Consider the following 12,387-nt stretch of genomic DNA (forward strand, 5'->3'; position numbering starts at 1 on the left):
AACTCTCAAGACAGCATTAGCACTCAGCTGTGGAGGGAAGGATCTCAGATCACTGATGAAAAAGTCCAAGTTTCCTTCCTCCTTACAATCTACCCACGTCTCTCTAATCCCTGTGTTCATCTCTGCTTAGTAAAGAGGCTCTTGAAGGCATTGTTGTAGTTCCTGTTAAAAGCTGTGTAAATTAGGGGGTTGAAGAAAGAATTGGAGTAGCCAAGCCACAGAAATATGCTTTTCCAAATGGAGGGCAGGCTGCAGGCACAGAGTGGACTGATGAGCTCCGTCAGGAAGAAGGGGATCCAGCACAGCACAAACACGCCAATCAGAATTCCCACCATCATGGTTGCTCGCTTCTCCTTCTGCTCCCGCCAGGAGTCTCCGCTCGCCTGGAAGGCCACCGTTGCTCTGCAATGTGCCGTGAACACCATTTCGGCCTCATCAGGTGCTTCCTTTACCTTGCAACAAAGAAAATCCCAGCACTTTGGGAGGCCGAGAGGGGCGGATCACGAGGTCAGGAGATCGAGACCATCCTGGCTAACACGGTGAAACCCCCTCTCTACTAAAAAATACAAAAAACTAGCCGGGCGAGGTGGCGGGCGCCTGTAGTCCCAGCTACTCGGGAGGCTGAGGCAAGAGAATGGCGTGAACCCGGGAGGCGGAGCTTGCAGTGAGCTGAGATCCAGCCACTGCACTCCAGCCTGGGCGACAGAGCGAGACTCCGTCTCAAAAAAAAAAAAGAAAAGAAAAGAAAAAAAAAGAAAATAATGGAATTAAAAAATAAAACAGAAAAACAAGGAAGAAGCTGAACAAACCAGAAAGACAACAACTCCTCTTAGACTTGTCAGAGAAGTGAGATCACAGGGCTAAATGCTGCTCCAAAAATGGTCAGGTGAATATAGAGCATCACCACTTACCAGAGCAAAAACCCACAACCAGAAACTTCTGCAGGAACCAGTAAGAAAACGTAAGCTCTAAACTGACAAATTGCCGGAGGCTCAGTGTGGAAAAAATCTGACAGTTAAAAAATCCAGGAAGACTTAGTCATGGAGTGGGGTAGAGGGTAGAGGTGTACATTTTTATGTTTTATTGTTTCCAGGGTCTCTATCAAGTCCTCACAGTAAATACTGGAGAAAAATCACCTTGTGCTTTTGGCAAGGGGAAGGGAAAGGAATCCATTTTGAATATGCCAAACTATTCTGTTCTTTTTTTTTTTTTTTTTTTTTTTTTTAGAGGCGGAGTCTTCACTCTGTCCCCCAGGCTGGAGTGCAGTGGCACCATCTTGGCTCACTGCAAGCTCCGCCTCCCGGGTTCGCGCCATTCTCCTGCCTCAGCCTCCCGAGTAGCTGGGACTACAGGCGCCCGCCACCGCGCCCGGCTAATTTTTTGTATTTTAGTAGAGACGGGGTTTCACCGTGTTAGCCAGGATGGTCTCCATCTCCTGACCTCGTGATCCGCTCGCCTCAGCCTCCCAAAGTGCAGGGATTACAGGCGTGAGCCACCGCGCCCGGCCAACCATTCTGTTCTTAATAGGGCCTATCCTCATGAGATTAACTTACCAGAGCCTAACCTGAGGGCTTTTATCAGAGCCCAGTCTACCTGGAGGAAGGGAAATACCCACCTCCAGTCCCCTGTAGCCATCCTGCCCCACCTAAGGGGGAAGTAGGACTGAGAAGCACTAGTGAAGTTTACAGTCCAGGCACACAGGCTAAAAAACAACTGAGACCTAATCACAGGACTACAGAACACTTCCCCTTCTCCCATACCTCACCACCATATTAACTAAAGGTCCATCTACCACAGTTCCTTTTACCCAGTGCATCATGTCTACCTTTCAACAAAAAAATTACAAAGCACACTAAAAGGCAAACAACACAGTTTGAAAAGACTGAACAAGCATGAAACCAGTCATAGATGGCTATGATGTGAGAATTATCAGACAAATAAAACTATGATTAATAACAGCTTTAAAATAAAAAGAAGACAACATGCAAGAAAGATGAGTAATGTAAAGCAAAGAAATTGAAATTCTAAAAAAAGAATTTTTTAAATGTTAGATATCAAAACACCAACAGAAATGAAGTTTCCCTTTCATAGGTTCATTAGTAGACTGGGCACAGATGAGGAAGGAATCTCTGAACTTCAGGATATGACATTAGAAACTTTTGAAACCAAAACACAAATAGAAAAAAAAGATGTATAAAAATAGAATAGTCCAGAGTGGTGAGACAACTACAAAAGTTGTAAATACACTTAATGAGAATACCAGAAGGAGAACAAAAGGAATATAAGCAGTATTTGAAGCAATGATGACTGAGAATGTCCCCTAGTTAATATCAGACACCAAGCCACAGACCCAAGGAGGTTAAAGAAGAATAAATAACGGATATAAAATACAGACACCTAGGCATGTCATATTTAAACTTGAGAAAAGCAAAAATAAAGACAAAAATCTTGGAAGAAGCCAAAGGGAAAACCTATAGATAGCAAAGATATCCATTACATCCAGCTTCTCTTCAGAAACCATACAAGCAAGAAGAGTGTGAAGTAAAATGTTTAAAGCATTGAGAGAAAAAAAATCCACCAACCTAGAATTCTATATCTTGGAAAATTATCCTTTAAAAATGAAGGAGAAAAAAAAAAAAAACATTTATCAGACAAAAATCGAGGGAATTTGTTGCCAGTAGACCTGCCTTGGAAGAAGTGTTAAAGGAAGTTCTTCAGAAAAGGAAAATTATATATCAGAAACTCAGATTTGTGTAAAGAAAGGAAGAGCATCAGATAATTAATAAGTAAAGATAGAATAAAAACTTTTATTTTTCTTATTTGATCTAACAAGTTCAAAAAATAATAGCAACAATGTATTTGAAGATATATATATACATACACACACAAACACACTTATGTAAACTATATGTAAGTGAAATGAATGATAGCAAGATACAAGAAATGGGAGTGAGGGATTAGAATTATTGTGTTATTATGAGGTATGTGTTCTACCCATGAAATAATATAGTGTTATTTGAAAATGGACCTGGATTAGTTGTAAATGTGTATTGCAAACTGAAGGGTCAACCACTAAAAAAAAAGTGAAGAAGTGTAACTAATATGCTAAAAAAGGAGAGAGAAATGAAATAATATTCTCAATTAAAACTATAAAGGGCAGAGCTGTACACAGTGGCACAGACCTATAATCCCAGCTACTCAGGAGGCTGAGGCAGGAGGATTGCTTCAGGCTCAAGAGTTTGAGAACAGCCTGGACAACATAACAAAATAAACAAACAAACAAGAAACCTACAAGGGGCAGAAAAAGAGTGCAAGAGAAAAATAGGAACAAAGAAAAAAGACAACAAATAGGAAACAGTAACAAAAATGGTAAATATTTATTTATGTCAGTAATCACCCCAAACATCATTGGTCTAAAGGCACCAACTAAAAGAGATTGTCATAGTGGATCATAAAACAAGATAACTATATGTTGTCTACAAGAAACCCACTTTAAACATAAAGACACATATAGATTAAATGTAAAGGGATGGAAAAAGATATACCATGCTAACACTAATCAAAAGAAAGAGGGAGTAGCTAATTTCATTTCAGGCAGAGCAAACTTCAAAGCAAAGAAAGTTATCAGAGACAGAGGGGAACATTACACAATGATAAAGTCAGTACTCCAAGAAGACATAACAATTTTTAATGTGTATGTGCTTAAAAACAGAACCAAAATATATGAGGCAAAAACTGATAGAACTGCAAGAAGGAACAGATGACTTCATTATTATAGTTGGAGACTTCAACACTTCTGTATGATAAATGGACAAATAGAGCAGGTAGAAAATCATTAAAGACATAGTTGAACTCAACAACACCATCAGTCACGTAATATAATTGACATCTATAGACTACACAGCCTACAACAGTAGATTATACATTCCTCTCAAGCTCACCTAGAACATTCACCAAGGCAGACCACATTTGGCCATAAAACACACTTTAACAAATTTAAAAGAAGAGAAAGCATACAAAGTCTGGCTTTTTTTCTTTCTTTCTTTCACAAAAAGAATAGAAAATCCTCAAATACTTGGAAACTTAAAAATCACTTTGAAATAGCACATGGGTCAAAGAAAAAAATTGATGAAAATTTTAAAATATTTTCAAGTAAATGAAAATGAAAACAAACATCAAAATTTGTGTGATGCTGCAAAATAGTACTTAGATGAAAATTTATAACACTTTATATATTTATATATATATTAGAACAAACATCTAAAATCATCAATCTAAGCTTTCACCTGAGGAAACTGATGAAAAAAAGGGCAAATTAAATCCAAAACAAGCAGAAGAAAAATAAAAATTAGAGCAGAAATCAACGTGTGAAAACAGGAAATCCATAGAGAAGACCAATGAAACCAAAAGCAGGTTCTTTGAATAAATAAATAAAATTAATAAACTCTAGCCAGGCTAAGAAAAAATCTACCAAATTATAATACCAGAAATGAAAGAGGAGATAACACTATAGATCCCATGGACATTAAATGGACAAAGGAGGCTGGGCATGGTGGCTCAAGCCTGTAATCCCAACACTTTGGGAGGCCAAGGCAGGTGGATCACAAGGTCAGGAGTTCGAGACCAGTCTGGCCAACATGGTGAAGCCCCATCTCTACTAAAAATACAAAAATTAGCTGGCTGTGGTGGCGTGTGCCTGTAATCCCAGCTACTCAGGAGGCTGAGACAGGAGAATCATTTGAACCCAGGAGGTAGAGGTTGCAGTGAGCTGAGATCATGCCACTGCACTCCAGCCTGGGTGACAGAGCAAGACTCCATCTCGGGATTAAAAAAAAAAAAAAAAAAAAAAAAAAAAAAAAGACAATGGATTGCTGTGAACAACTCTATGCTCACAAATTTGATAACGTAGATTAAATGGACCAATCCCTTCAAAGACACAAGCTTGAGAGACATAAGCCGCCAAAACTCACACAAGAAGAAATAGAAAATCTGAATAGGCCCATAGCTACTAAATATAGTGAATTAATAATTAATAACCTTTCAAAACAGAGAACACCAAGCCCAGATTGATTCACTGGAAAACTCCGTTAAACATTTTAAGGAAGAAATTATACCAATTCTCAACAATCTCTTTCAGGAAATACAAACTGAAGGGAATACTTTCTAACACATTCTGTGGGGCAACATTATCCTAATACCCAAATCAGCCAAGGACAGTAAAACTACAGATCAGTATCTCATGAACATGGATACAAAAATTCTCAACAAATATTACCAAATTAATCCAACAATGTACAAAAAGAAAATTATACACCACAATCAAGTGGAATTTATCCTAGGTATGCAATTCTTGTTCAACATTCAAAAATCAATTAATATAATCTGGCACATTAATAGGCTAAAAAAGAAAAAAATGTATAATAGTAATAGATACAAAAACAACATTTTTACAAAATCCAACACCTACTCATGATTTAAAAAAAAAAAAAAAAAAAAAAAAACTCTTAAGTAGGAATAGAGGTAGGGGGACTTCATCAACTTGATACGGAATATCTACCAAAAAATCTACAGCTGCCATCACACTTAATGATGAGAAACTCAAAGCTTCTCACTGAGGTCAGGGATAGGCAGGGATGTCCCTCCTCACCACTGCTTTTCAGGATCATATTCAAAAGTCCTAACTAATGCAATAAGACAAGAAAAGGAAATAAAAAGTGTACAGATTGGGAAGGAAGAAATAAAACTGCCTTTTTCTCACAGATCACATGATTATCTATGTAGAAAATCTGAAAGAATCAACCAAAAAAAAAAACACCCTTGGAACTATTATAATAAGTGATTATAGCAGGATTGCCGGATACAGAGTTAATACAAAAAAAAAATTGAACATTTTCTTGTATACTAACAATGCACAAGTAAAAATGATGCCATTTACATTAGCATCTGAAAAATGAAATAGGCATAAATCTAACAAAATATGTAGAAGATCTTTATAGCAGCATAATTTATAATCCTTTGGGTATATACCCAGTAATGGGATGGCTGGGTCATATGGTACATCTAGTTCTAGATCCTTGAGAAATCGCCATACTGTTTTCCATAATGGTTGAACTAGTTTACAATCCCACCAACAGTGTAAAAGTGTTCCTATTTCTCCACATCCTCTCCAGCACCTGTTGTTTCCTGACTTTCTAATGATCGCCATTCTAACTGGTGTGAGATGGTATCTCATTGTGGTTTTGATTTGCATTTCTCTGATGGCCAGTGATGATGAGCATTTTTTCATGTGTCTGTTGGGTGTATGAATGTCTTCTTTTGAGAAATGTCTGTTCATATCCTTTGCCCACTTTTTGTTGGGGTTGTTTGTTTTTTTTCTTGTAAATTTGTTTGAGTTCTTTGTAGGTTCTGGATACTAGCCCTTTGTCAGATGAGTAGATTGCAAAAATTTTCTCCCATTCTGTAGGTTGCCTGTTCACTCTGATGGTAGTTTCTTTTGCTGTGCAGAAGCTCTTTAGTTTAATTAGATCCCATTTGTCAATTTTGGCTTTTGCTGCCATTGCTTTTGGTGTTTTAGACATGAAGTCTTTGCCCATGTCTATGTCCTGAATGGTACTACCTAGGTTTTCCTCTAGGGTTTTTATGATATTAGGTCTAACATTTAAGTCTCTAATCCATCCTGAATTAATTTTTGCATAAGGAGTAAGGAAAGGATCCAGTTTCAGATTTCTACTTATGGCTAGCCAATTTTCCCAGCACCATTTATTAAATAGGGAATCCTTTCCCCATTTCTTGTTTCTCTCAGGTTTGTCAAAGATCAGATGGCTGTAGATGTGTGGTATTATTTCTGAGGACTCTGTTCTGTTCCATTGGTCTATATCTCTGTTTTGGTACCAGTGCCATGCTGTTTTGGTTACCGTAGCCTTGTAGTATAGTTTGAAGTCAGGTAGCGTGATGCCTCCAGCTTTGTTCTTTTGACTTAGGATTGTCTTGGCAATGCAGGCTCTTTTTTGGTTCCATATGAACCTTAAAGCAGTTTTTTCCAATTCTGTGAAGAAACTCATTGGTAGCTTGATGGGGATGGCATTGAATCTATAAATAACCTTTGGCAGTATGGCCATTTTCACAATATTGATTCTTCCTATCCATGAGCATGGTATGTTCTTCCATTTGTTTGTGTCCTCTTTGATTTCACTGAGCAGTGGTTTGTAGTTCTCCTTGAAGAGGTCCTTAACATCCCTTGTCAGTTGGATTCCTAGGTATTTTATTCTCTTTTGAGCAATTGTGAATGGAAGTTCATTCCTGATTTGGCTCTCTGTTTGTCTGTTACTGGTGTATAAGAATGCTAGTGATTTTTGCACATTAATTTTGTATCCTGAGACTTTGCTGAACTTGCTTATCAGCTTAAGGAGATTTTGGGCTGAGACAATGGGATTTTCTAAATATACAATCATGTCATCTGCAAAGAGGGACAATTTGACTTCTTCTTTTCCTAACTGAATACGCTTGATTTCTTTCTCTTGCCTGATTGCCCTAGCCAGAACTTCCAACACTATGTTGAATAGGAGTGGTGAGAGAGGGCATCCCTGTCTTGTGCCAGTTTTCAAAGGGAATTTTTCCAGTTTTTGCCCATTCAGTATGATATTGGCTGTGGGTTTGTCATAAATAGCTCTTATTATTTTGAGGTACGTTCCATCAATACCGAATTTATTGAGTGTTTTTAGCATGAAGGCTGTTGAATTTTGTCAAAAGCCTTTTCTGCATCTATTGAGATAATCATGTGGTTCTTGTCTTTGGTTCTGTTTATATGCTGGATTATGTTTATTGATTTGCGAATGTTGAACCAGCCTTGCATCCCAGGGATGAAGCCCACTTGATCATGGTGGATAAGCTTTTTGATGTGCTGCTGACTGGTTTGCCAGTATTTTATTGAGGATTTTTGCATCGATGTTCATCAGGGATATTGGTCTAAAATTCTCTTTTTTTGTTGTGTCTCTGCCAGGCTTTGGTATCAGGATGATGTTGGCCTGATAAAATGAGTTAGGGAGGATTCCCTCTTTTTCTATTGATTGGAATAGTTTCAGAAGGAATGGTACCAGCTCCTCCTTGTACCTCTGGTAGAATTCAGCTGTGAATCCATCTGGTCCTGGACTTTTTTTGGTTGGTAGGCTATTAATTATTGCCTCAATTTCAGAGCCTGCTATTTGTCTATTCAGGGATTCAACTTCTTCCTGGTTTAGTCTTGGAAGAGTGTAAGTGTCCAGGAAATTACCCATTTCTTCTAGATTTTCTAGTTTATTTGCGTAGAGGTGTTTATAGTATTCTCTGATGGTAGTTTGTATTTCTGTGGGGTTGGTGGTGATATCCCCTTTATCATTTTTTATTGCGTCTATTTGATTCTTCTCTCTTTTCAAGAAAATGTGGCACATATACACCATGGAATACTATGCAGCCATAAAAAAGGATGAGTTTGTGTCCTTTGTAGGGACATGGATGCAGCTGGAAACCATCATTCTTAGCAAACTATCACAAGAACAGAAAACCAAACACCGCATGTTCTCACTCATAGGTGGGAACTGAACAATGAGATCACTTGGACTCGGGAAGGGGAACATCACACACCGGGGCCTATAATGGGGAGGGGGGAGGGGGGAGGGATTGCATTGGGAGTTATACCTGATGTAAATGACGAGTTGATGGGTGCTGACGAGTTGATGGGTACAGCACAGCAACATGGCACAAGTATACACATGTAACAAACCTGCACGTTATGCACATGTACCCTAGAACTTAAAGTATAATAATAATAAAAAATAAATTAAAAAAAAAGAAAAAATATATGTAGAAGATCTGTATGAAAAAAACTGTAAGACTCTAATGAAATAAATCAAAGAACCACATAAACTGAGATATTCTTGTTCATGGATGGGAAGACTCAATCATGTCAAGATGTGAGTTCTTTCCAATTTGATTCAATGCAGTTCTGATCAAAACTTCAGGAAGTTATTTTGTGGATATTGACAAACTAATTCTAAAGTTTATGTGGAGAAGCAAAAGACCTAGAATAGCCAACACAATATTGAAGGAAAAGAATTTTGGAGGATTAATACTACTTGACTTGAGGACATACTATAAAGCTTCAGCAAGTAAGACGGTGGCATTGGTGAAAAAATAGTGACAATAGATCAATAGAACAGAAATGAGAGCCCAGAAATAGACCCACATAAATACAGTCAACTGACCTTTGATGAAGGAGGAAAGGCAATAAACAATAGAGAAAAGATCGTCTGCTCAACAAATAGTGCTTTAACAACTAGATATTCATAGGAAAAGAAAAATTAATCTAGAACTAGACCTTACACCCTTCACAAAAATTAACTGCAAATGGTCATAGGCTAAATGTAAAATGTGAATCTATGAAACTCCTAAAAGATAGCATAGGAAAAAAAAATTAGATGACCTTGGGTTTGGTGATGACTTCTCAGATGCAATACTAAAGGCGCAATCCAGTAAAGAAAGAATTGACATGCTAGACTTCATCAAAAACAACAACAAAAATCTGCTCTGTAAAAGACACTGACAAGAGGATCGAAAGATAAGCCGCAGTCTAGGAGAAAATATTTGCAAAAGACTTATCAGATAAAATACTGTTATCCAAAATACACAAAGAACTCTTAAAATTCAATGAGTATGAACAACCCATTTAAAAAATGGGCCAGAAACCTTAATAGACACCTCAAAGAAGATATACAGATGGCATAAAAACATTTGAAAAGGTGTTCCACAGCATATGTCATCAGGGAAACAGCAAACTAAAACAGTGAGATACCACTACACACCTACTAGAATAGTCAAAATCCAGAATGCTGACGGCACCAAACACTGGTGAGGATGTGGAGCAACAGGAACCCTCATTTATTGCTGGTGGGAATGGAAAATGGTACAGCCACCTTGGAAGACTCTTTTGTGACTTCTTACAAAACTCAGCATACTCTTACCATACAATGCAGCAATCATGACCCTTGGTATTTACCCAAAGGAATTGAAAACAATATCCACACAAAAACCTGCACACAGACGTTTATGGCAGTGCAGCTTTATTTGTAATTGCCAAAACATATGGAAGCAACCAAGATGCCCTTCAGTAAGTGGATGGATAAACTGTGGTACATCCAGACAGTGAAATATTATTCAGTGTCAAACAGAAAAGAGCTATCAAGCCATGGGAAGGCAATGAGAAAACTACATATTACTCAGTAAAAAGAAAAGCAAATCTGAAAAGGGTACATACTGTATTATTCCAATTATATGGCATTCTGGAAAAGGCAAAACAACGGAGACAATAAAGAGTCAGTGGTTGCTAGTGGTTGGGATGAGTAAGCAAAGCATAAAGGATTTTTAGGGCAGAAAAACTACTCTGTAGGATACTACAGTGGTGGATACATATCGTTATACATTTGTCCAAACCTACAGAATGTGAACACAAAGAGTGAACACTCATGTAAACTATGGACTTTTCATGATAATTATCGTCACTGTCAATGTGGGTTTGTCAATTTTAACAAATGCGCTGCTATGGTGTGGGATGTTGATGGTGGGGGAGGTTGTATGTGTGTGGAGGTGGGGAGTATATGGCAACTCTCTTTTTACTTTCCATTCAATTTTGCTGGGAACCTAAAACTTCTATAAAAAATTAACTTTATTAATTTAAGTAAATAAGTAAAATATAGTACTTATCATGAGCTCAGATGCATTCAGGGTGGTATGGCCATAGACAAACTATAATACTGTATGATTAAAGTAATGGGAGGTTACTCCAGTCTTGTCCAGAACCTCTCCTCCAACTTCATTCAAAAGGCATTTATACCATAACCCATCAAACAATGTTAGGTGAAAAGGTTACTGAAACTGTAGGTTAAAATAATATCCAAAGATTCGTCAAGGAGAGAGAATGATGGTCCCCATGACCTCAAATAATATGATATAAACAGGAAGGGGGGCGAGTAAGAGCGGGAGCCTTGGTGTCAGACCCAGGCTGGAGTCCCAGCACCACAGGGAAAGCTCGTCTCCCTTTCTGAGCCCGTTTCTCCAGCTGCAATGCTGGGTGATGAAAATCCTCTCCCCAGCTAAGGATGTCCTGCCAATGAATTGAGAATGCCTGACTGGGCCCAGCACTACTGCCTGGCATATGTATTCACCTATTCTGTACATATGGAGTGGGCTTGAGGCTGGGACTAGGACCACTAATAGAACAAACCTCATCTTGCCCCTCAAAAAGGTTACAGCTAGACAGACAGTCTGTAAACATGAATATTGCAAGAGATTGTATAATCACTGTGGTAAACAGATTCAGTTTAAATTAGGTGATAATTCTACACTGTCCAGCTTTATAAAAAGAAAACTGACTGTAAATGCCTTTGTGATCATAACTACCTTCCAATTAAGGAGCCTCAGGCATTACTCTCCACACCTTTCACCTCCACTTGTTGGTTAACTCCTGTTTACCTTTTCGGTCTCAGGTTAAAGACCACCAGTCCTCCCAGAGCCATCTTCCCTGATCCTCCAAAGTCAACCATGGCTCCCTGTTTGGTGCCATGTTTGCCTTTTTTTTTTTTTTGAGGCGGAGTCTAGCTCTGTTGCCCAGGCTGGAGTGCGGTTGCCTGATCTCCACTCACTGCAAGCTCCGTCCCCCGGGTTCACACCATTCTCCTGCCTCAGCCCCCCCGAGTAGCTGGGACTACAGGCACCCACCACCACGCCCGGCTAATTGTTTTTGTATTTTTAGTAGAGACGGGGTTTCACAGTGTTTGCCAGGATGGTCTCAATCTCCTGACCTCGTGATCCACCCGCCTTGGCCTCCCAAAGTACTGGAATTACAGGTGTGAGCCACCGTGCCCGGCTTTTTTCTTCTTTTGCAGTGATTTGTGTGACTATTTGCCTGATGTCTGGCTCTCCCATCCCAGGTCAAGCTGAAAAAAGGCAGTGTCTTCCTAGTATATTACCTACCTGGCAACAGCACTGGCACCCAGTGGGTGCCCAGCAAATATCTATGACTAATGATGTATTGTTGCAGCAGAGTGACCTGCATCTGTATTTCTCTTCCTCCTCGGAATGCTGCCAGGGATGGCCTCAGGTACTCTGCCCGTACAAACACAGAGCCTCCCAGCAATGACTGTGTCTAGCTTTTCTGAGGCACAACTGGAAGCAACTATCAGGATGACCACTCAGCTGTGGGCACTTGACCTTGTTCATGGCTGACACACTTGCCTCCTCTCACCTGCATCAGGGTGGCCAAAGCTAAGTGAGTGCAAGGGGCTCTGGTGTCCTGGCTTTCACAAGCTCAAGACTCCTCGTTCTCAATGCTACCTTCAGATTCTGCATCTTCTACTA

The 12,387-nt window shown here is 39.1% G+C and overlaps 1 protein-coding gene across 1 annotated transcript in view; it reads right to left on the reverse strand.

Annotated features, from left to right (window-relative positions):
* Positions 1-12,387, reverse strand: part of LOC102141439 (5-hydroxytryptamine receptor 5B) — a 40,902-nt gene continuing 28,515 nt past the window's right edge. Inside the window, 1 exon segment of the mRNA XM_005572959.4 lies at positions 1-452. Coding sequence (XP_005573016.3) covers positions 117-452 — 336 coding nt within the window. The 3' untranslated portion in view covers positions 1-116.

This window comes from Macaca fascicularis, chromosome 12, assembly GCF_037993035.2.
Source record: "Macaca fascicularis isolate 582-1 chromosome 12, T2T-MFA8v1.1".
In the NCBI taxonomy this organism is placed as follows: Eukaryota; Metazoa; Chordata; class Mammalia; order Primates; family Cercopithecidae; genus Macaca; species Macaca fascicularis.